Source organism: Suillus plorans, assembly GCF_016647745.1.
Source record: "Suillus plorans strain S12 chromosome Unknown HD556scaffold_14, whole genome shotgun sequence".
NCBI classification, from domain to species: domain Eukaryota; kingdom Fungi; phylum Basidiomycota; class Agaricomycetes; order Boletales; family Suillaceae; genus Suillus; species Suillus plorans.
Genome location: NW_024537398.1, coordinates 703,261 through 727,119, shown reverse-complemented (window position 1 = coordinate 727,119; position 23,859 = coordinate 703,261). Strand labels below are relative to the sequence as shown.

The 23,859-nt window shown below is 45.8% G+C and overlaps 8 protein-coding genes across 8 annotated transcripts; 2 read left to right on the top strand and 6 right to left on the bottom strand.

Annotated features, from left to right (window-relative positions):
• Window positions 1-172: 172 nt before the first annotated feature.
• Window positions 173-2,937, bottom strand: HD556DRAFT_1440613 (uncharacterized protein; the record flags this gene model as incomplete). The annotated part of the gene is made up of 12 exons (XM_041306146.1): window positions 173-242; window positions 294-475; window positions 530-676; window positions 725-910; window positions 964-1,001; window positions 1,059-1,413; window positions 1,459-1,512; window positions 1,565-1,582; window positions 1,636-1,760; window positions 1,809-2,178; window positions 2,254-2,522; window positions 2,598-2,937. The coding sequence occupies 12 exons, from the start codon at window positions 2,935-2,937 to the stop codon at window positions 173-175; spliced, it is 2,154 nt and encodes a 717-aa protein (XP_041163083.1).
• Window positions 2,938-7,518: 4,581 nt separating this feature from the next.
• Window positions 7,519-8,534, bottom strand: HD556DRAFT_1440611 (uncharacterized protein; the record flags this gene model as incomplete). The annotated part of the gene is made up of 2 exons (XM_041306145.1): window positions 7,519-7,897; window positions 7,948-8,534. 2 exons carry the CDS (start codon window positions 8,532-8,534, stop codon window positions 7,519-7,521), a joined length of 966 nt encoding a protein of 321 aa, XP_041163082.1.
• A 309-nt stretch (window positions 8,535-8,843) lies between these two features.
• HD556DRAFT_1440610 (uncharacterized protein) lies at window positions 8,844-10,542 on the bottom strand (the record flags this gene model as incomplete). Its single annotated transcript, XM_041306144.1, has 4 exons — window positions 8,844-9,458; window positions 9,524-9,781; window positions 9,832-10,122; window positions 10,177-10,542. The coding sequence occupies 4 exons, from the start codon at window positions 10,540-10,542 to the stop codon at window positions 8,844-8,846; spliced, it is 1,530 nt and encodes a 509-aa protein (XP_041163081.1).
• A 218-nt stretch (window positions 10,543-10,760) lies between these two features.
• On the top strand, window positions 10,761-11,615 carry HD556DRAFT_1306293 (uncharacterized protein; the record flags this gene model as incomplete). The annotated part of the gene is made up of 4 exons (XM_041299894.1): window positions 10,761-10,925; window positions 10,955-10,973; window positions 11,008-11,232; window positions 11,485-11,615. 4 exons carry the CDS (start codon window positions 10,761-10,763, stop codon window positions 11,613-11,615), a joined length of 540 nt encoding a protein of 179 aa, XP_041163080.1.
• A 253-nt stretch (window positions 11,616-11,868) lies between these two features.
• Window positions 11,869-13,629, bottom strand: HD556DRAFT_1440608 (uncharacterized protein; the record flags this gene model as incomplete). Its single annotated transcript, XM_041306143.1, has 9 exons — window positions 11,869-12,039; window positions 12,099-12,267; window positions 12,322-12,415; window positions 12,473-12,737; window positions 12,787-12,896; window positions 12,948-13,188; window positions 13,241-13,372; window positions 13,428-13,537; window positions 13,590-13,629. 9 exons carry the CDS (start codon window positions 13,627-13,629, stop codon window positions 11,869-11,871), a joined length of 1,332 nt encoding a protein of 443 aa, XP_041163079.1.
• A 458-nt stretch (window positions 13,630-14,087) lies between these two features.
• Window positions 14,088-14,507, bottom strand: HD556DRAFT_1440607 (uncharacterized protein; the record flags this gene model as incomplete). The annotated part of the gene is made up of 1 exon (XM_041306142.1): window positions 14,088-14,507. One exon carries the CDS (start codon window positions 14,505-14,507, stop codon window positions 14,088-14,090), a length of 420 nt encoding a protein of 139 aa, XP_041163078.1.
• A 45-nt stretch (window positions 14,508-14,552) lies between these two features.
• On the bottom strand, window positions 14,553-15,068 carry HD556DRAFT_1440606 (uncharacterized protein; the record flags this gene model as incomplete). Its single annotated transcript, XM_041306141.1, has 3 exons — window positions 14,553-14,703; window positions 14,761-14,939; window positions 14,994-15,068. The coding sequence occupies 3 exons, from the start codon at window positions 15,066-15,068 to the stop codon at window positions 14,553-14,555; spliced, it is 405 nt and encodes a 134-aa protein (XP_041163077.1).
• A 350-nt stretch (window positions 15,069-15,418) lies between these two features.
• HD556DRAFT_1220704 (uncharacterized protein) lies at window positions 15,419-16,075 on the top strand (the record flags this gene model as incomplete). The annotated part of the gene is made up of 3 exons (XM_041296798.1): window positions 15,419-15,555; window positions 15,607-15,850; window positions 16,019-16,075. Coding segments are annotated over 3 exons (438 nt in total), but the record flags the coding sequence as incomplete, so codon positions are not given.
• Between the last annotated feature and the right edge of the window lie 7,784 nt (window positions 16,076-23,859).

Below are 23,859 nucleotides of genomic sequence, written 5' to 3'. Positions count from 1 at the left end.
TACACATACTGGACAATGCAAAAATTCTAAAACAAAAAAAACAAAACCAATATATTGAATAACATGACCACGACATACAGTAGTAGATCACGATCGGGAATACAATGATACGATGCGCCAAGAACGATAAATGCTTGATTGATATAAACTGGGGAGCGGGAATACGAAGCTTTTAGTCAAGAAGAATCTGCAGGTGGTCATGTCTCACCTCAACAACTCCTTCGAGATTCATAGCTGCAGCCCTGTACAAATGAAAATCAGGAAAAAACTTATTGGAGAGAAAAGATCCTCACCATGCCGCTGCAGCCCATTCTCGCAGTTGAGCTGACAGCCTAGGTCCATGATACACATCCTCAAGGATATGTTTGAGCAATTCGAGCATCCGACAATAGACGGGGCCATAGTCCTTGGTGGAAAAATTTGGGTATGACTTCCCATGTCCGTGTTTCACAAGACCGTCGAAGACACAATTGAACTAGTTTCAAGACAAAAAATTAACACACAACATTGGCGAGGGAGACAAAATTACTGCCACAGCAACCAAAGCCAAACATGAGAGTGGCAATTCCTTGCTAAAGGTCTCCGGCATCCTTCGTGCGATTCGATATGGTCCTGTGTAAAAGAATATGATGACGGCTTCACAAAGGGCGGGATGTGCGAAGTTTTGTGTTCTCCCCTAGAAATCTTCCATCAGTAGAGTTGCAATCACCACAAGATCACTTACCTGATTGTCCACCCCAAAGCGTAAGAAGAATGCTCCCTTGATCAATTCAGCAGCAGCGTGCTCGACCCAAGCAGCACGTTCCTGAATGGGGACAGAAAGCGGAGGAATAAGCGAATATGATACTGGTGCAATGCTTATGGCAGTTTTCTTCAAGTCAGATCGCCAAGTCGAAAGATCGTCATACAGCTTTAATACAGACTGTCAATGAGATATTGGCACAAAGTCAGTTATGCACGCACCAACTGAGTCATATTAAATTTTTGTTCTGGCCAAACCCCTGCATCAGAATATAACATATTAGTTCGAGAACAAATGAGAATGAACAAGTGCCTACCAGCTTCAAATTGTTTACCGTTTGTATCCCACACAACCAATACTACAATAAAAACTTCAGTAATTATTCCTGAAAAATTCTTCACCAAAGTTAGAAACAAGTTCTCCAGGGCATGTTGCACACGACATTCTACTTTGGCGTCCTCCAGAAACATTTTCCAGTGTGGTCCGTACCAAGATAATTGATTGGGTGTTGGCCCACCACGTGATGACCTGGACTTTTTGTTTTTCGATGGCTGAACATCACACTCAGACACTTGATTCAGCAGTTCGAGGGATTCAGGGTCAGGAAGACGTGGCTTTCCGTTTTTCTTATGGTGGTGTTGCAGTACATCGTCAGGCTTCGAGGTGATGGTCTGCTCGATGGTGAGCGTCAATTAAAATGGTCTCCCTAATCTCACCTCAATATGTTGGGACGCTTGCCGCTGCAGTCCTGGTGAGATATCTGGAGGGTCCTTGAAAGAAAGGCAATGGTAAGCATGATACAATTGAACAATATGGCCATACCTGAGAGCTTTCATTCCGCTGGACAAACAATATAAAATGAGAGCTACTCCCGGTTTGAGCAGAAAACTTACCGAGGTTTTATCAAGGCTCATCTGGGCAACTACATCATCTTCATCGCGCAAGTACTGGAACTGAATTTCAGGTGTGAGAGAGCGAGTGACTGGAGATTGTGAAGGTGGTACATCCTCCACAAATCCTATAACATTGAATTAGTGAAGCAAAATCACACCATGAGAATGTGTACCTGGGTGTTCTTTCTGGCATCGGCCAGCCTCCCCCCAACCAAACTGCTGTGAGCTCTTGACCATGTCGTCATTTCCCCCCTCCTCCTCATCATCCTCTCCACTGTCCTCTTCATCAGCATCTTTATCATCGCTGTCATCGCTGTCATCACTGCTACAGCCTTTAGAGTCACTATCCTCAGATTCAAATGATGTCAGACGACACTGAGCCCTAACAGTGTCATCATGCTGATGTAGGGCTGGATCTAAATTCTCTTCCAGAAAGACGGACCTCGGCAAAACCACTGGATATTCAGAGACAGCGTTCTGGGTATGCCGCTCAGCAATTGCATCCCGAGTTCGCTTCTCAGCGATAGCATCCTGAGCTCGTTGCTTGGCAATGGTGTCTCAAGCTTGTTGCTCGGCAATGGCATCTCAAGCTTGTTGCTCGGCAATGGCATCTTGAACTCGTTGCTTGGCAATGGCATCTCGAGCTCGTTGCTCGGCAATAGTGTCCCGAGCACGCTGCTCAGCGTCCTTCGCCCCAATGGTGACATACAGGTTGTGCAATGCCTGAATATTTGGCTGAGCAGTACCGGAATGAGCTATTTCTGTTGGAGCAGCAAATCCAAACCTTCCACCAGGTTGCTGGGATGTAAAGCTGGGCCCTGTGGCAATGATATCCTTGGCTGGGGCATCTGGAGCATCCCTAATGAGTGAGCTGTAGGGTGGAGGAACTGCCTATGAAACTATCAACATGAGTAACAAAATTAATTAGACGCCTACGTTTGAATGATTCTTTCAACCTTTACGATGCGGTTCTGGGGCTTGAGGATTGACTGGAATATTGGGACCAAGGGATGTCATACCCTTATGTTCTTGAGTCCGAGGCTTAGATTGCAGTACTGATCCAATCTTCTCCAGTTGCGCATTCCTACCTCCAGTTCCCACGTTAGGGCGACCAGAACGCCGGGGAGCATTTTGTTCAGCTTCTGCTCCAGTCAGGCCGAGGGACACGAGGGGTACCATGCTGGGTACCTCAGCAATGTCTGCAGCCTGAGACTTCTTTGGCAAGCCGGCCTTTGAAGCATCAGATCCTTTGTGCTTGCCAGATTGTTTCTTCTTAGGACTGGTGATGGCACGAGGAGGCATGACTGTAATGAAGAACACAGGAAGAGGTGACTTTGATAAATTATCCCAGACTTACGAGGATTTTATACCATGGCTCATCCGTGTACTACTCAATAGCCATATGGGTAGCAAGAGAAAACTTCATCATTAATAAGAGTAATAGCCTGAGTAATAAAGAAACATACCACCACGAGGATTGTATACTATCACGTCGTACTCCGAATCGATTCGCATGACTACTAGCGTGAAAAAACCTTCATCGTTAGTAATAGTACTCATAAGAGAGATTGCCGATCACATAAGCAAAAATGCTACACATAACATGAATCGTAGCAGAACTACTAGTAGTGACACTATATCACATCCTGGCGTACTACTAGTACCTTGATTGTAACAAGATACACTTGAAAAAAGCTTAAAAAGAACGATATAGTTAGAACAACAATATGGTACCGGTCAGTGAACTATAGTAAAAACGCAACATAGTAGTACAAGCCAGTGAGATTCTAGAAATACTACTGCTAAAGTTAAACATGCCATTCATACTAAGTCAGTGAAGAAGAAAAATAGCTGAATATGGATAATGAGTAGGCTTCACCTCCTGGTCATGTGTCACTGCCCGATGCTGAGTCGGACTCGGTATCACTATGATGAGACTTCTGCCGCTTGGGTGCTACCACAGAGGGAGAGTCTGAAGCAATCTGTTTGCCCTTGACACACTTCGTGAGAATGACAGCATCATTCTTGAGCATGTCTACAGCAGATACAAGCTCCTTGTCGTCGGGGAGTTTGTCAAGATGAGAGTTGAGTACAGCAAGAATGGTGTTGAAGGTAACGGGGTGAATCATGTTGTCCACCAGAACTCTACGCCACTCTATTGCGAGGGGGATCAGGTGCTTGAAGTACGGGTGAAATTTGTCTGTGAGACACTTTTCATCTCCTGGATTTGCGAAAAAGGTGATCTTGAAGGCTGCGCACGATGCCAGGTCAAGGCTGGTCCAATGATCCACCAATGAAGGCACACGCTCCTGGCGCACCATACCATTGGGACCACTAAACTTGATGCAAACCCAAGCAAACATGAAAAAAGGGACTCCAGGTCATCCGCATAGCCTTGGGTGACGTATGATACAGGTAGCGCCAGAGAATCAGAGGATGATTTCGGGGTTTTTGGTTTGTCGACTGAATTGCGTCCCTGAGTCTCTTTCTTCTTCTTTGTCTTTGTCTTCATCTTCTTCGATTCCAGGTTCACCTCCTGCTGCAGGACTGCAAATTGATTGAGAAGTCTGCATGACATGAAAGGGACTGTGCCCTGGCAAATCAATTAATAAACTGAATATTTAATGAATAAGGTGTACTTACTGTACCACTGATGGGATATTTATGATCCGTGGCAATCTGAATGGCAAACTCCCAGTCAATAAGAAACCCTTCACTACCTTTTGAGAATGAAACTGTCGGATCATAGCCGACGCACTCTAGACTCCCGAAATTGATAGCAGCGATGATATGTGAAAATACGTCCAGTTGTTTGTAAATATCAAAGCTGTTAAGACCGTACACAAAGGATAGGACTGATTCCAAGGGGCTTGGCTTCAGCTCATGCGCTGTGCCCCTTACCCGAGTATGTGCCCTTAACTTCAGAATGAAGTCTGGAGAAAGTCCAGTGAAGTCCGGAGGACTTCCGGAGGAGCGTGGGAAACTTCGGAAGGACTTTCCGGATGAGTGCAGGAAAGTTCCGGAAATTACGATGGAGTTTCATCCTGACAGGGATATGTGTAATGGCTACTCAGGACAAGTCCTGAGTAGAAGCAAACAGAGGAAAGGCTGCAAGGACAAACTCCAAAGCAGAATAGGTCCGGAGGATCGCGGGAAAGTTCCGGAGGAACTTCCGGAAACTTGGAGGAATGGTGGAGCAGAGGAGCAGAGGAGCAGAGGAGTGGAGCTCCAGCCTAGGGAATGCCTCCCTAGGCCTGAGATGGATATTGACTAAGCTGGAGGACTAGAACTGATGTGAGGACTTAGTGTGAGATCCAGTGCGAGGACTAATATGTGTAATATTCAGACTGAGGAAGTATAGAGACTTTACAGGGTTTATATACTACAAAGGACTTAACAGAGAATCAGTCAGTGCAGTGCGAGGCTATGTGAGGCTATGGACGGAGCATATAGAAACATCTAACACTAGTCTATTGGAAAATAGTAAATGAAGACGGAAATGAGGACATAGGAAAATAAAGGCGGAAATGAAATGAGGTACGGAAAATGAGTTAGCCTAACTTGAGAAGGAATGTACAAAGGGAAAAGGCACAGAAGATAGACGTGGGTCGGATCTGGATGTTCGGAAGTCCGGAGACAGGTGATTACCATAAGAGGATGAGCGCTGATTTAAGGTTTGGGTTTGGATATGAATCATAGGTCGGATCTGGAGATCCGGAGATGTGGATATCAGATCTGGTGTCCAGATATCAGATGCAGGAGTACAGGGATCCGGACGGATAGAGGATTGGGTCTGGAGACATGGACAGGAGGTCCGGAGGTCCGGATGAGGCGTGGGAACGTCGTCGGATGTTGGTCCGGAATGTGGGATATGACAGAAGCGAGGAGACACAGCACCACCAGAGTGATCATACATTAGGACTCTAAGGTGGCAATATTCGTCTGTGAATGATAATATGAGAGCAAAATGCCTCCATGGCTGTTCACTCATCATGAGATAGGCATGGGTATCTGCAGCCTTCCCGAGTCGCATCGCAGGCCAGTATCGACTGTGAGTGAGTTCAGCTGATACCCTGATGTTCCCCCACTTTGCCGATATATCGTCAGATAGAACGAGATCTGGCTTGCGCTTGATGTCGGTGCCAGGTAATGCCTTCTGTGCACTGGCTGTGCTCCATGTGCTGGTTGCAAAGCACATTTCTACTAGTTTGGGCTGTGACGCTGCTAAGCAGCCAGCCAGAGCATTGAAAAACACAGCAAATATTTCTTCATGAGTTGCTTCCTGCATAGTATCATCACCCTCTGACTTGCCCTCCGAGTCTGCGCCCTGAGCCAAACGACTACTACTACTGGCATTTTTAGGAGGGTCAACTGGAAGAGCCCAGTTCCAAGCCTTCGCTTCAGTATTGTACAGTGGCACAAGAGTATCGGGCGAGGTCCCGCTGAATTTCTTGTTGATGCGTTGGTTGCGATAAAGGATTTTTCCGAATGGGATTTTAAGGCTGAATACATCAGGAAGAGGAACTGTGAAAGACTGAAATATTTTGGAGAGCAGGTGTCCCAGCGGTTGTGAGGCCTCTGGTGAACCCTCATGAGTGACCAGACGATTGAGCTCGTCAGAGGTGATCTTGTTCATCGTATGGACATCGGTGACATCGGGGATAGACAACAACAATGACAATTTGATTCCATTGTCAACGGTCCTGAAAAAGAATGCCATTTTTTCGTACACAGACAATAATGGGACAAACAACGAGCTTATCGCCACATAGCGCCCATCAAAATTCAGTACTCAGTTCAGTGATCTAAGAATAAAACAGACTAGAATAACTACTGGCATAGGCTAGACCACTCGACCATCACGAACGTCACATAGTATGGAAGCTACACCAAAAGCTACATGGAAAGGGGAAAATATACATTCTTATCCCAATACCTGTTGAGCCAAAACTGAGAAGCATGTTCCATGCTATTATATGGGGTGAGATGGTTGTCCGCACTTGCACCAAAGCGAGGGACAAAGTTGACAGGTGCTCTGAGCTGTGTCACAGATATGACATCACCCACCCAAGTGCCATTCGAATGCTTCGCTCATTTGAGCAAGTGGAGCTGCGTACTTGGCTCATGATCATCAGCACTGGAGCTTTGCAAAACAATGTCAAAGCGATGCACGTAAACCAGAAAGTGGTCCTTCCATGACCAATTCGTGCCACTTTTTCTAATGGCACACATGATAAGCCTGATTTGGCCAATCGTATGACCTGCGACTTGACAATAAGTAAACAATTCAGTGTGACATAAGATCTGTCATATCCCGTATTCCAGACCTACATCTGATAATGTTCCCACGCCTCATCCGGACATCCGGATCCCCTATCCATGTCTCCAGACCTTCAGCTTCTCTATTTGCCCAATTTCCGGATCCGATGTCCAGACATCTGATTTGACATTCATATCTCTCTGGATCTGACCTATCTGTCATGTCCAAACTCAAACCTTAAATCAGCGCTCATCCTCTTATGGTAATCACCTGTCTCCGGACTTCCGAACATCCAGATCCGACCCACGTCTATCTTCTGTGCCTTTTCCCTTTGTACATTCCTTCTCAAGTTAGGCTAACTCATTTTCCGTACCTCATTTCATTTCCGCCTTTATTTTCCTATGTCCTCATTTCCGTCTTCATTTACTATTTTCCAATAGACTAGTGTTAGATGTTTCTATATGCTCCGTCCATAGCCTCACATAGCCTCGCACTGCACTGACTGATTCTCTGTTAAGTCCTTTGTAGTATATAAACCCTGTAAAGTCTCTATACTTCCTCAGTCTGAATATTACACATATTAGTCCTCGCACTGGATCTCACACTAAGTCCTCACATCAGTTCTAGTCCTCCAGCTTAGTCAATATCCATCTCAGGCCTAGGGAGGCATTCCCTAGGCTGGAGCTCCACTCCTCTGCTCCTCTGCTCCTCTGCTCCTCTGCTCCTCTGCTCCTCTGCTCCTCTGCTCCTCTGCTCCTCTGCTCCACCATTCCTCCAAGTTTCCGGAAGTTCCTCCGGAACTTTCCCGCACTCATCTGGAAGTTTTCGCACTCATCCGGAAAGTCCTTCCAAAGTTTCCCATGCTCCTCCAGAAGTCCTCCGGACTTCACTGGACTTTCTCCAGACTTCATTCTGAAGTTAAGGGCACATACTCGGGTAAGGGGCACAGCGCACGAGCTGAAGCCAAGCCCCTTGGAATCAGTCCTACCCTTTGTGCATGGTCTTAACAAGATCATAATGTACCATGAAGACCATCTTCTGGCCATAAGTACCTTGCCTCATTGTTAATGATGACTGTGTCATACCGGCCATGTGTACAGGGATCAGAAGAAGGTGCACAATTGAGGGTCTGCGCAGGCCGTATGATGCTAGCATCGTGGAAATTGGTGTCCTGCACCCGAAGTTTAAACCAGACTTGAAGTTTGTTGAAGGGAAGTGAAGCAGTAGGTCCAGCTCTTCTAGCCCCCCCACTAGTATGTATGTGATCCCTCCCATGAGTAGCCTCACAGTGAAGAAAGTCGGCAATAGCTGGTCGTAAGTCAGGAAGACCAAACTTAATGGCAGCATCGTCAACAGATATATTTCTAATAGAAGGGTTGTAGGTGAGGTGAAATGCTGTGTGTTCAACAACGAACGAACACAGTGGCACAGGGACTGTCCCCACTTCCCTGTGCTGGAGGATCTTGGCAATTCCAAAGTAATTGGTGATTGGACGTGAATGTCCAGGGTATTTCATTGTCGTAAGAAGATCTGCTGGGATATCGCGATCGTCATCTGCGTCAAAATCAACATTCTCATCCTTCTCATCATCATCTGGATCCTGCTGCCCTGAGTCTGGGACATTGTCAAGCAGACTCATAGCGAGGTCAAAGTGGCAGCATTTATCGGCATGGTCAAGATGGCAACATATCTGGGGATCGTAATTATTATTATTGCTCAAGCGAGCAGGACTTTTTATTTCTGTTATGTGTATGTGGGCATGCTCTGTGGTGTTGGCTGTTCATTGCAGAGGAACTCCGGTGTTCCTTATGCTTGGAGCTATGGACTGCATGAGCTCAAGCTTCGGTATGTACCAGTTCTCGATAACTCCGCCATGCTGACCATGACGAAATCCACCCTCTATAATAGCATCTTTGTTAGCGTGAAAATGATCAAGTGCAGTGGAAATTCAGGCGAGTAGGATGTTGTCATTTACGGGTGACTGTACGAGATATCGAAAGTCCATCAGAGCTCGTACAGCAGTCATCACTGCACTAGGAATTGCATCCGCACTGACTGCAATGATCAAGCATTGAATGTTGCATTGAGTATGTCCTGTAACCTGTTTGAGCTTTGAAATCCCACCATGAAAATGACGGAACCCAGTGACAGCCTGCAACACAGAGAACTGAAAGTCAATCTCTGTATCACCTACTGCGCAAATAAGCCACTTTGTGTCGTGGTCGTAGAACTTGTGATGAATGAGGTGAAGAAATTCGGGAGTGAGAAAATGTGATGTATCACTGAGGACCCAATCCATCCAGAATGGTGCGTTCACACCATTCAAACGAAGCTTCTGTGCTTCGTGAAAAAATGCCTCAATGTTGTTGGGATCAGCTTTACTCCGCGCAATGTCCAGCTGGGAGAGTGTAGTTGCTCGTGTGCGAGGCTCATGACGGAAAGGGTCTCCAAACTGTTTGTACATGGCTGTAGTGACTGGGGAGGTTTTCCCACCAACAGCAGCCAGCATCATGGCCTCCGGGGTATCGACAATGTAGCTCGTGAGTGGTGTAAACAGTAGTGACTGTGGCCAACAGGGTCCGATAGCATGACTCCTTTGTGAGCAGCCAGCTTGAGTGGACGGAGAACAATATCTAAGCATTCGTGAATGAGGCGATCCTCAAGTACGCCTCGCATGCATTTTTTCTTGTGAATGAATTTGGGGACAGGAAGTAGAGCGGTAAGCACAAAGGCATTCAAAGATGACTTGAGTCGCATGGACATGCCTATGTTGGCAAGACTAATAAGAAGGGGGTGTGCAACTCTGTTGCCTGTCATGGTTAATATATTTGTCTTGTCAGACAATAAGATGGTCCCCAGGAGTGTTGCACCTCTTGGTAGGGACGACTGTCCGAAAATCGATAAGTACGACGACTTGCACAGATGAGACTATGTACCTGCATATTCCACGCATCATCACTAGTCATCCACTCTGAATACACGTGGCACAGCCGCTGCGCAGTGCTATACACCCTGCGAGGTGTAAAGTCTAGATGATTGTGAAAGGCAGGGTGGTTGAGAAGGCCTGAAATACAATCTAAGGGATCACGCCAATACAAGACAACGGGCAATTTCGTGGGATGTGCTGTAGGTACTACTTGAGACATCCAGCGCGGGCCACTAGGCAACATTTCTGCTCTGCTGCACAGTTCCTTGGCTGAATGGAACGACAATGGAAGGGTCTTTATCTAAAGAAGACACCTTCAAAATTTGTATATTATCAAAAAGAATTTATTACTCACCATGTTGAGCAAAAGAAAACTGTCTATCTTCCCCATGCTTAATCCAGAGCGAAGTAGCCATGACCTAACTTCCCAGTCTTTCTGGCCACTGAATGGATAATACGGATTCGTTGCACGGTGTTTGCTGTTCTCGTCTGAATTGAATAAGTCGAGGAATGTGTAGCCCCTGCTGTATGATCGAGCGCAGTCAGGATATGAGTCGATAACTTCTGAGTTACGAGTTGGTGTCCTCTCTTCGTAAGCCTGGCGCTCACTACTACTCCCTCCAAACATCTTATCCCAATCTCCAAAACCACCAGTCTCAATGTCGGGAATAGTATGCGGTCCGTCATCCGTAGTATTAGTACTCACAGGTTCATCGTCCATATCAGACTCAGAGTGCGAGCATATCAAATCCTGCAGCCATGTACTGCAGCCAGAGCAAGGTTGGCTCATGTGATGAGCAACAGCTACATCATCCTTGAAACCACCTTTGCTGCATGAAGAACACTGGAATACCATATGATCGATGCATGAGATTCTGAGGCTTGGAAGTAAGCTGTAAGTAATTTGCGGAATCAATAAGCCATATTCTCAAAACACCCATGTCCAACCTACCAATCCACCTAAATATTTCTAGTGATGTACCATCATTGTCAAATATGCGCCTGCAAACCTCCAATAAGTGGCAAGCGAGCCGAACTTTGAGTGAGCCTCCCAGTAGTGGTATCGCTGACTTGTACGACGTGGTCAATGCTATTGGGTCAATGGTAAGTGACTGATATCTGACTCTTACTAGGCACTGCTTGTTAATGTGCGTACATACCATCAATGACATTGACGACTGTGAAGCCAACCTTATCATGGATCTCGCAAGGGCCCGACGCGATATATTTAATGCAGAGAAAAAACTTGCTGATTGCATCATGCGAGAGCACGAGGTCATGATCAGTCTTTCAAAATACAAGTCTGTCATTTCCAAGCGGAAGCTTGACAAGGCCAATGTAGGACTAGGCCATATGCGTGTCACATTCAAAAAACACGGTCTTTCTCATCAGCCAGTGCACGGTTCTCTTGGTAAGTACTCTTATTATGTATACACCACTACCAACTAACCTCATCATAGACTCGTTCGCATCCTGCTGTCAGCTAACCATCCAGTTGGACTGATGCCTCGTCCCTTCTTTCAAATTGTGTTAAATAGTTTGTATTTAGCAGTACTGGTACCTAGTAGTATAGTAAATATGGACATAAAATTTTGTTTCATCTCGACGCTTGACTTCTTCAAATTGTGTGACTTTAAATTTTAATTCTACTAAGTACTTTCAGGTACTACTACTACTAGCGCTCGAGGTAGCTATTTTACTGACAAACACTGTGAGGCTGTACATCCTGTGAGCTCTGTCTCTCTGTGGGTTACTGTTGAAAAAAATTTGAAGCCTGGGAGAAATGTGCTGTGAGTGCTGTCCCGCTGTGGGTTTATGCTGCTGAATCTGCACAAATATTATTTGTGCCCCCCCCGAAATAAAAAGTGTGCCTCCCCGAAAATTGAATTTGTGTGACACCCCAAAAAAGGAAATTGTGTCGCCCCGAAAACAAAAGACTGATGCCAAAAAAAAAGTATGAAAATTGAGAATAGTACTTTATTGAAGGCAAACTTCAGTGACGATTGTAGACTAGTACTAGATGACTACCTGAATACAATCCATAATTTCACTCTTCTGCCTCTACAAGTCGACTAACCATCACCTTGACATCACCTTCAATTGCAATTGCCTCATCAAATGCTTGTTTGATGTGCCTTGAAAAATTGATGGCAGTTCCTTGTCTGCAGACACCATCTCGAGCGAGGGTGGTACCATGCTGGAAACAGGGTTGCATACTCTGTGACACCAGTTGTCAGCAAAATTAAAGTGTGGAGCTGCAACGAGAGACAAAACTACCATGACTGTGTCAGTTGCACATTTCACCACTACCTTGAGGGAGACATCCACATAATTTCCACCAGAACTACAACCACCATGAAGCTGGCATTGCTCTCGATCCATGATAGCATGAAGAGTAACCCAGTTCATCGCATAAGGGGCATAGAGTTGGTCCGTGTGAATGGGGCTAGATGCGATATCAAAAAGTGGCATTACTAATTAGATGCAATCCACTTATGACTCATAATTTTGGGACATATATGCCTCAGAGGGAGCCCGCTCAGCTGTCGAAAAGCAGAGAGGACCACCAGGTAAGTCTAGGGTATACCCAAAGTCTAGGTATCATATGTAAGTTACCAGCAATGAAGATTATACATATGTAAGATGCTCACCCATGTCATCGCCTTGGATTGTCATAGGAGGCAAACCTGCCTCGTCAATTGCCTCGATACATGATGTACTGACCTCAGCAGGGAGACTAGCGACCAGCAAGTTCCAGCTCAAAGCCAGAATTCCTAAAGCACAGGAGCCCTTCTGCTGCCTCGTAGTCATGGACAGCCTCTTCTTATTGGTAAGGTTGTTCACCAGACCAAAAACACGTGCATGACGAGGACCAGCATTCCAGCCAAACTGAATCAGCTCCCCCCCATGGGTAGGCTATCCAGCCCATCAGAAATATAGCGAACTGAAAAAAGGAAAAACTCACCCTGACCCCCTTGCGGTCATTGACAGCCTCATCGATGATATCATTGACATAAGACAACAGGTCAGGACGCTGGCCGCACTTGCCACAGAGTACAGCGAGTGTAACAGATCCTATACACCGAGTTAACTACATGCAGGAGATGGAGAGACCCAGATTCATACCCTCAGAATCGACAAAAATGATGCTTTCATCTGGTTCGATCACATACCACGAGTCGTCCTCAGGAACAGAAAGGGCAGTATCCCCACTACCAACCAAATCCTCATTGCCACGGTCCACTAAAAGTGTACCCCATTTATAGCTGGTTTTAGCAGAACAGTCACGGGTGACCATCCTGACTGTGCCAGTGTCTGCAAGAGACTTGGCCGATAGTGGGGTGGCATGAAGGCCCAGGACCTTTGCCTATGAAGTACAGTTTTAGACTAAGCCAGTAATAAGCAGAAAGAATACTCACAATAGTTCTTTTCTCAGAGCGAGCTGCATTCTTCCTCCTGCAGCACTGAAGGAAATATACTTCCAGAGCTTGGTGGAGAGATCCTGGCACCAATCCAGCATTCTTGGTGGTTAGGGACTTCAGATGGCTGACCTGCACACATAAATAGTCAGATCTAACATAGATACTGCATTAGAAACATGCTCACAGAATTTGCAAGGCCTGGTTTATCTCCAAAAGCGAGAAGATCCTTCTCAATATCTGCTCCTATCTGAAGTGCATGCATAACAGTTGAATTTCCGACAAGATGCTTGAAGTCTATGCACCACCAGTATATCAGTCTAGACAGTGGTGGTAACATATTACTTACATTGCTTTAGTTGAGTCTTATCTGTGGATTGTGGGGCCATGGTGGTGGTTGGAAAGTGCAGTGGCCAGCAGTGGTGAAAATTTTGATTATGGCATTTTCGGAGTTTTGGTGCTTTTGGGATAACATATACTTGTTACCACCTTTTTTATTATCAGCTGGATAGTGTAGTGGTAACCTGGTCCCTGTTGCAATACTGTGTGGGATCCTTGGCCAGGAAGTTGCTCTGCTGTTCAATTTTTGCCAATGTCATAATTTAATTGTGTTGTTGGTTGTAGCGGTAACTTGGTCACTGTTGGCCAGGAAGCTGTGCTGCAGTTCAACTCTTGCCAGTGTTGAAATTTCATTATGTTGTTGTGATGATATTCAGCTCTGCCAGTTCAATTCCCCCATATTGCCATATTTCTTGTTTGTTCCTTTTTTTTGGGAGAGGCATTTTCTGCTCACTTTTGTGACATAACATTTCACATGTAGCCTATCATTACACCCACAGCAGATATATTAGAGAGAGCTGAAATACAAAGTGACTGCTCGTATAACCCCCTCAATAATCCTCTCCTCAACCTCAAGCCCATCTAACTCTATCATCACATCAACCATAGCTTGTCTGCATGCAGCATTCATGCCATTAGGCAATGGGGCCTCAAGGATGAGAGTCTGTGCCAGTGGAAGTGGGTTTGTTGGGTGAAGAATTGCCCGGGCAACTTTCTTCCACCAGAATCCTGACCATGCCTCCTTACACTGGCTATGCGAGCGGGCTGAGCAGCTGAAGGATGGTGAAACAAGAAGCGAGGGTGGGTAAGCAGCCAATGCCCTGCATTCTCGCTCCATTACCTCTTTTGCCCGGGCAATAATTGTATACACTTTAAACTCCATCTGTGTAGCCTCAGTATCAGTGGTATTCGTGAGTGATGATGTCATGATCTCTCAAATTGCTGGAGCGATCCACTGGGGTATAGAATATAATCATGCAAGCTCTAGCCGTCGGGTAGGGTGCAGAGTGAGGTGCTCCAGTCCATCAATAGCAAACTTGATGCTGTTGCTTATCATCCATTGGTGCAAAATCTTGAGGATAGCGGCTAGGAATTGTTCCTCAGGTGGAGGAGGGACTGAACTGCTAGAAGATATAGTTTAATCATCACATATTTGATATTATACTAGTAGATACACATACATATGGTACACCCAATTGAGAAAATGTGTGAATTCCTGCTCAGAGATCTGCTGCAGGACGATCAGAAGTTGCTCTGTACCATCGGTATCATAACCTGATGGGATAGCCAAAATTCCTTCCAAAGCTGGAGAGTGGTGAACAAGTACACCACGATGTACACAAAATAAGGTATTGCTAGCCTATAGTAGAGAAAATTTAAGCAAGGCTCAGCAGACATTCATAGTAGGACTTACACGAAAGACAATATTTCCATCTTCAAACCAAAACTCACTATGCCTTTGGAGAGCCAATCTGTGATTTGCATTCATAGTGTGAAAGAGCTTTGAACAGTAGTATATGATGGCCTTGTATAGAGCTCAAATGAAGTTCAAATCGTGTTCATACCTAACACCCACTATGGCTTGCACATTGAATCAACAATGATAAACACCTGTGTGTTTACATAACAAATATCAGTCAAAGCACTGTCAATCTAACTTGAGCTATGATGGATCTGCCACCATTACCGCAGCCTACCGAGGATTCAGGTGTTTGGCCAGATCATCTGCATCAAGCCCATGATACTCTATTTCATATCTATCGTCATGCATCTCAGGCACTCCAGACTTGCAGTGAACTGCACTGAATATGTTTTCATGCTGAGGCCATCAGCAATAATGCCATACCACTATTACGAGCACTAGAGAACTCTTCTGCAGTAGTGGGTGTCCCTATGTCTTGGGTCCTTCAGGTTACAGCGAAATTTGTGATGCTACTGAGGCAGCTACAGCAGGCTGAAACAACAGCACGAGGAGGGTGAGCCTATCATATTCGCCACAGTAGTTCTAATATCTAGACCATTGCTAGTGAAACATCAAATATTTCAGTCCCACAGCCAATCACTGTCGCACACACTGGCAAACCAGGGAGACCCCGTAAGGTGCCAAATGTCCAGTTGTTGCATGAATTTGCCTCTCCTGGTCGTCATCTACAACAAACCAAACTAGCACAGGTCATGGGCATCCATCATAATACCTTACGCTCCTACTTAAAGCAGAACAATGTTAGCTATAAGTATAGCCTGATCTCAGATGCAGACCTGGATCAAGCTGTGCGAGACTTTTGTCAGATGAAACCAAATTCTGGGGTTCGCTATCTTACTGGCCATTTGTGACAGTTGGGCTTGCGGATACAGCAACAACGGGTTATTTCCTCTATCCACTGTGTTGATCCCTTGGGAACTGTCCTCCGCCAACGCACTATGATTCAACGACGGCAGTACAAGGTTTCACGGCCAAATGCTCTGTGGCACATGGATGGGCACCATAAGCTAATCCCGTCAAAGCATCCCACTGTCAGTGTTGCAAGGGTGGGCAAAATCAAAAGGAAAGGAGAAGGCCACTCTTTCATCTAGCTCAGCATACCATGATCGTACCGAGTCTGAGAGTATATCCAGTGACTCAGAAGACAGCTCCACCTCATCTGAGTCGGACTTATCGGAGCCCCCTCGCAAGACCAAATATCGTCGAGGTATGGTATATTGTTTTTTTGCTGATTGCGAGCAAGGCTCATATCAAACTTTTGTGACCAGTATCAACAGAAACTGATGACGAGATTATGCCTGCATCAGACTCTGAAACCATATCCGAGTCGGTCACTATAGTTGACTTGACTGCAAGTGATGACAAATACACTGGTGACTTCTTTGGTTCTTTCAGTTTAGATAATCATGATGTTGTCGATGAGCCAGAGGCACCTGTGGAGGCTGACCTCACCCCTTTGGAGGCTGTGGAGCCTGTCTCGTCATCTCCATTGCAGGCCTCTGTGTCTTTCGTTATTGATCCCAGTCTTGATAACCCCCCAACCTTGCAGGCCTCTGGGTCCTTTGTTCTCGATCCTAGCATTGACAACCCATGGGAAGGGAATCGTCTTTTCAATTTCTAGATCTTTTTTGCACCTATATCTTTCAACTTGAAATATACCTATCACCGATCGACAGTACTGAGTATATTCCTTTTACACCGACTTTATTATATCTGTTTATATTCTGGTACTCGTACATAGTAACTATCTCTTACTACAATGCTTTTAATTGACTTGTTTTGTGTAAGCCTGTGTGGAGATGAGCATGACAATAATAAAATACACTTTGTCAAATATTGGAGTCACACTCTTAATTTTGGCACCTATACTTCCCATATTTCCTTCTTAGTAAAGAGGCCAAACGGGACATATACGTCCCCTTTAGTAAGCTAAAATCTCGTTCGCACTGAGCACCGGCGGTTGATACCAGCCAAAAACCATGACTTTACTGCTCAGGCTATTTACTATTCTCGCACGCTATGTTTGTTTATTGTTTGTTGGTGCTAATCAACATTCCTGCGCTCCTGTTTCACCTGCCCTCACTGTCCATGACAGCGAGCTCAACAGCTCCTTCAGTAGTCGTCACTTCTGCATATTTTTGTGCATTGCTTGCTGCATACCCTGTAGCCCATCACAGTGCTCTGTCTACCCTCTGGTCCATCCTATCCGCCGTTATTATTTGAACACCCTCTGTGACACTTAGACTCTGTTATTTCCTGTCTGTTATTCTCATTCTTCCTGTCTGTTGTCTTTCTAACGTATTTCTAACAATTCTATAGTGCCAGGAGCCCATTAATCATCAGTACCATCCCTTCGATCACTCTATTAGCATTCATTTGGCTTGGCGAACTGGCAGCGCTCATACTTCCCTTCTAGTCGCCACTGCCACCTCCAACCACATCTCATGGTCAGGTCCTCACGGAATTCATTGGGTGGTATATCCCGTCAGTGCATCGTGCAAGTCGGTGGTAGTAAGGCCAAGACCCTGCAAGCAGGCAGCATTCGGCAGCGTGAAGACCAAGCAAAGTTATTTCGTGCTGAACTACTCAAAAGTACGCTTCAATATTTCTTTTGTTTAACGCAGCTGATCATCACGTAGAGTTGCCTCTGCATGAGCGAGAGCAACTTCTAGCTTCTGAGTCTCTTGCTACATCTCAAGCACCCTCACATGCCAATACGGACACTTGTATGGACAGTGGCATCATCGATATTGATGCAGTGTTCCCTCCACCCGGTGAAGAAGGTTTTGCTGTCAGCCATTGGGGTGAGGAACATGCTCTCTATTCAGAGCTCGAGCAGGTCTCCCATGTGCACATTGTTACAGTAACATTCTGCCCCTATCTTCATTTTCTTTATCTCGCTTACAAATGGGCTGTCCGTATCATGCTTATCTCTTATCTTCACCAAGCGGGCTGTCCGCCTTATCTTTCTTCCTATCATGCTTCTATCTTGATAACCATTTACAAGCTCCGCTTGAACATTAGCTATATAGACTTAGCTACCAACGATTGTATTCTTTACTTTAATCTACTGGGTTCTACCTGGAACATTGTCCTTCAGTAAAGTCTCCAACCTTACTGTCTAAGAACCATTATTCTAAGGGAGTCAGCGACACTCGCCTTAGCCAGAAAACCTTGATCTCTCAACCGAGAGAAGACCTCCGTCTATCTGGCATCTTGCCGATTGTCTATTCAGACACAGATAGCTCGACTCATCCCAGTCGTAACAAAAGATTAAAGTCTTATAAACTGAACCGTTGCCATCTGCAACGAAACCAACACCACGACTTCGTTAACTCCCCTGATCGGAGCCTTGAACCTAGGAGCCTTACCAAATATCCCTCCTTTAAACGCCATGACAACCAAAACCAAAGATATAGAACTCAAGATCGGCTCCCCCCCGAATTCGATGGAGACCGAGAAGAATCCAAGAGATTCATGATGAAATGTCATGCGTACCTTGATATCAATGATCAAGTGTACAACGAAGACAAGAAAAAGATCATCCTAGTGTTGTCTTACATGACGAAGGGAAATGCAGCGATATGGGCAGAAGACTTCATGGAAGCAGCCCTAGACCCTAATAGAAAAGATAATTCTGGACAGATGATCGGTTATGGAACTTGGGCCACATTCAAAAAGGACTTCGACGAAGCCTTTAAACCCATGGATCCCACTGGAACCGCCATGATGAAGATCCGAGGATTGGAAATGAGAGGAGACCTCCATACCTACATCTCCAACTACAAACTCCTCGCGCACAGGGCAGGAATGTCCGAACAAGCCCCCCTTATCGAGTTCTTCAGACAAGGTCTAGATTACGGGCTTCAAGACAGCCTGCACCGTACCGGTGAAAGTCTCGACAACTTTGACACTGTTGTTAACACCTGCATCAATCTCGATAACACTTTCCAAAGGTTGAAAGCCATCAAAAGAAAAGAAAGGCCCAACCAACAGAAGAAGAAGAACTTCGGGAACAAACACTATGTTCCCAGAAGGAGCGACGATATGGAAGTCGATCGCATAAGCCGTCTATCGGACGCAGAGTTAAAAAAGCACCTCAAAGAAGGAAGATGCTTCAAATGTCACCAAGTAGGACATCGCGCCAACGACGTCTCTTTCCACCCTAGGGAAAGGGACCAGATCCGAAGAAACAAAGAAGAAGAAAGCAGCAGCGATGACGAAGTCGAAAGTCGCGCCTCTTCCTCCAGAAAAACACCAATCAGAAGGAAGAAGGAGAAGGACGAAGAAGAAAGAAGTACCCCAAGAGGGAAGGCACCGATCCGAAGGAAGACCATGAAAGAAAAAGCGAAAGAAGTCGAGGAAGAAGAAGACAGCGACTTTACCGAAGTAGAACGTCGCTTCATGGAAGTGGATTTTTAGAAAGGGAAACTGCCTCGACGTCAGTAACTCCCGCCCCTGTACAACTAATACGTTCTATCGGAACCAGAAATGAATTAAGAATTCCTGCATCCATTTTTTCCGATAAACGCGTACAAACCGTCGAAACATCCATGATCATCGACTCCGGAGCATCCGGAACCTTTATTAGCGATGCCTTTTGTAAAAGGCATAAAATAAAAACCCATAAACTCTCTCGACCTTTCCCTGTCATCACTGCGGACGGATCAGATGCTCAAGGAGGACTCATCTCTCGTTATTGCGTGCTCACGATCAAAATCGATCAACGAACCATGATCAGAAAATTCAATATAGCGAAACTAGCCAAACAAGACAAAATCCTTCTAGGATTCCCTTGGCTTGCGGCATTGAAACCTCAGATCGATTGGGAAGCCAAAACGGTATCGCTCCCACCAACGGAGAGATCACTGGCTATAGAAAAAAACATCGATAGAAGACGACGAAGGAAATCCCTTCCACCGCTCTTCAAGAAGAAGAAGATCATCGAAAAGGAAACATCTCGAGTTTGGGTAAACTCTAAACTACGGAAGCCAGTACAGGTGAAGGTGGCAACTAATGAAACCGCCTCCCCCTATACCGCTTCCGTAGAAGAAGTAATGGATGAAGAAATCCCCAACTATGACACTAAAAACGATGTTTGGTCGGAAAATTTCAGACCCCCAGTTCTCGACCCTCTAGCCTATCAACTAGCCAACGATGAGGTACTCGTTGAATACGCCACAGATGGATCAACCGTACGCATCATCGAAGATATATCTTTCGATACCCCGCTCGTTCGTGATGGAACATCAAAGACAGAACAAAATTTTGGAAAAACAAGTAATAAAGCCCAAGAATTCGCAGTCGCAGGAGAAATAGAAAAACAGAAGAAAACCTTTGAAGAGCTTGTTCCCCCCTTCCTACACCAATACCGAGATGTTTTCGCCAAAGACGGCCTTAACAAACTCCCACCCGAAAGACCTGGAGTAGATCATCACATCGATCTCAAACCAGGATGCGTACCCAAAACATCGAAAATTTATCCGTTATCCGGAAAAGAAAGAGAAGCCGTCAAAACCTTTATTGAAGAAAATACCAAGAAAGGTTTCATTGTCCCATCTAAATCTCCTCAAGCTAGTGGATTCTTTTTCGTAGGAAAGAAAAGCGGAGAATTACACCCCTGTCAAGATTACCGATATCTTAACGATTGGACTATACAAAACCAATATCCCCTCCCCCTGCCGAAATCTCTCATTGAACGACTCTATGACGCCAAGTACTTCACGAAGATCGACATAAGATCAGGATACAATAACGTCAGAATCCACCCTGAGGATCGCTGGAAAGCAGCGTTCACTATGCAAGAGGGGCTGTTCGAACCAACAGTCATGTTCTTTGGACTGACGAACTCCCCAGCGACGTTCCAGATGTTTATGGCAAACCTTTGTCAGCAACAGATAAACGAAGGATGGTTGGTCATTTATATGGACGATCTTTTAATCTTCTCGAAAGATCTTCAGCAACATCGGGCGCGCACAATCGAAATTCTCGACATCCTTCGGAGAGAAAAGCTGTTTGTCAAACCAGAAAAATGCACTTTTGACGCGAAAGAAGTAGAGTATCTTGGAATGATAATTCGACCTGGAGAAGTGGGCATGGAACCTGCCAAAGTAGACGGAATCAAGCACTGGCCAACTCCAGAAAACTTGAAAGATACGTGATCATTCTTAGGATTCTGCAATTTCTACCAAGCATTCGTCGCTCATTACTCCGACATCGCCCGACCCCTCATTGACCTCACAAAAAAGGACCACCCTTTCTTATGGACCGACGACTGTCAGAACTCTTTTGACCACCTCAAAAACGCCTTCTTATCGCAACCCGTACTACGAAATCCTGACCCAATGCGACAATTCGCAATCGCTACTGATGCATCGCTTGCAGCGACTGGAGCAGTATTGTTACAAACTGATGAAAATGGGATGTACCATCCATGTGGTTACTTGTCTCAATCACTCAACCCCACAGAACGAAACTACGAAATCTTTGATAGAGAGTTACTGGCAGTCATCCGAGCGCTCTCGGAATGGCGCCACTACCTCGAAGGAAGCCCCCACACCGTGATAGTATTCATGGATCACATGAATCTCCTGTATTTCCACTCCGCTCAGAAATTGACAAGACGACAAGCACGTTGGCAGCTTATTTTATCAAACTACCAGTTGGAATTACACCACATTGCGGGTACCAAATTGGCTGCCCCCGATGCACTATCACGACGCCCAGACCATTCATTCGGAAAAGATGACAACGAAAACCGTATTCTCCTCCCCGATACAATGTTTGTGAGGTTAATCGACGACAACCTGTCGGATAGTATCGCGCGCAACTCTGCCGACAACCCTATATATCAGAAGGCCGTGCAAGCATTAGACGGAATATGCCTCCCCCCAATGAAATCTGCCCTCTCTGACTGGATATGCACCAATGGCGTCCTCTTTTATAAAAAGAGGGCCTATGTGCCGATGGCCCAATGGCATGATGTATTGTTTAAACGCCATGATCACCCCACGGCGGGACACCCTGGCCGATTCAAAACTGAAGAGTTAGTGAAACAAGATTTTTGGTGGCCTGCTATGGGGACTTATATTCGTAAATACGTTGACGGCTGCGCGTTGTGCCAGCAGATGAAAGCTGACACGCATCCGACTACCCCGCCGTTACGCCCCATTCCCTCCGCTGCCACTCGCCCCTTTTCTCAGGTCTCCGTCGACCTCATCACCGACCTGCCATTGTCTGGAGGCTTCGACTCTATCATGATCGTGGTAGACCATGGGCTTACGAAGGGGGTAATTATCTCACCATGTAACAAAAACATCACCTCAGAAGGAGTGGCCAAACTATTCCTCAAAAATGTATTCAAGAGGTTTGGCCTCCACGATAAAGTAATCTCTGACAGAGGACCGCAGTTTATTTCAAAATTCTCTCGAGAACTCACTAGACTCCTCGGATATCAGATTGCTGCATCAACCGCCTACCATCCCCAGACGGACGGACAAACAGAACGCCTCAACCAGGAACTTGAAACCTATCTTCGAATCTACTGCAGGAGTAATCCGTTAGAATGGGCTAACCATCTTCCCATTTCCGAATTCGTCCACAACCATCAAAAACATGACGCCAGAAACACCTCTCTGTTCTTCCTCATGATGGGCTATGAGCCATGAGGGATTCCCCACATCTTACCCGTATCAGACACACCAGCAGCAGAAGAAAGACTCAGGAACCTCCAGAAGATACGTGAAGAAGCACTCGCTTGCCACAACATTGCTATGCAGCGAATGGCAGAAAGATCTCACCATGGGAAATATCGACCATGGAAGATAGGAGATAAGGTATGGCTTACGGCCACCAATCTCCTGACATCTTTACCATCTAGGAAACTTGCGCCTAAGCGATACGGACCATTCGTTATCACCGCAGTCTTATCCCCCATCACGTTCACCCTGAAACTCCCCGATCAATGGAAAATTCATCCCACGTTCCATGCTTCTGAACTATCCTCCTATCGCGAGACAGAGATACACGGACCAAACTACACTGAACCTCCACCTGACATTATCAATGGCGAAGAAGAATACGAAGTAGAAGCTATTCTTAGCCATAGGGGAACGGGTAAACGAAGACGCTATCTCGTATCATGGGTAGGTTATTCTTCCGGAAGCAACGAATGGATACCAGAAGGAAACTTGCGGAGTTCGAAAGAACTCTTGACAAGGTATAAAGAGAGACACAAGCTAAACTGAACGAACCATTCCCCTTGAACAAAACACCCCAAGTATCATGACTCCCCCATTAACACCTTCCCCCACTGGATCATCCTTGTCCGCCTTCTCTCTTGAAAACTCCATGTACAAGAAAAATATCATTGACCTTGACGACGACGCCATCATCGAAACAACTTTGTTGTCACTCCCCCACACAATTGAACTAGAAAAGCAGCTCGCCAAAGAACCCGCATTTGTTGCCACCCCCATACTATCCCAAATCCACGTCATATGCGCCACCGCCGCCCTTGAACTCAGACTCAGGGAAATCAAAGACGATGCCCTCAGACTCGCCTGCCAACACCTCCAGAGACAAATTTGCAGTCTTGAGATTCAGCTTCTTCCTTCTGCTTTTAGCACTGTCTGTAAAACAGTTATACGAACTGTTGAAGAACGAAACGCAACCGAAGTCGGTCGCCCGCTGAGCCCTTCTACTAGTGCTCCCTCCGGCATCATACCTGCTGCAGATATGACTAGAGAAGAGCCTCAGCCTGTTGCTCAACCAGCACAAGCTGAAGGAGCATTACCCA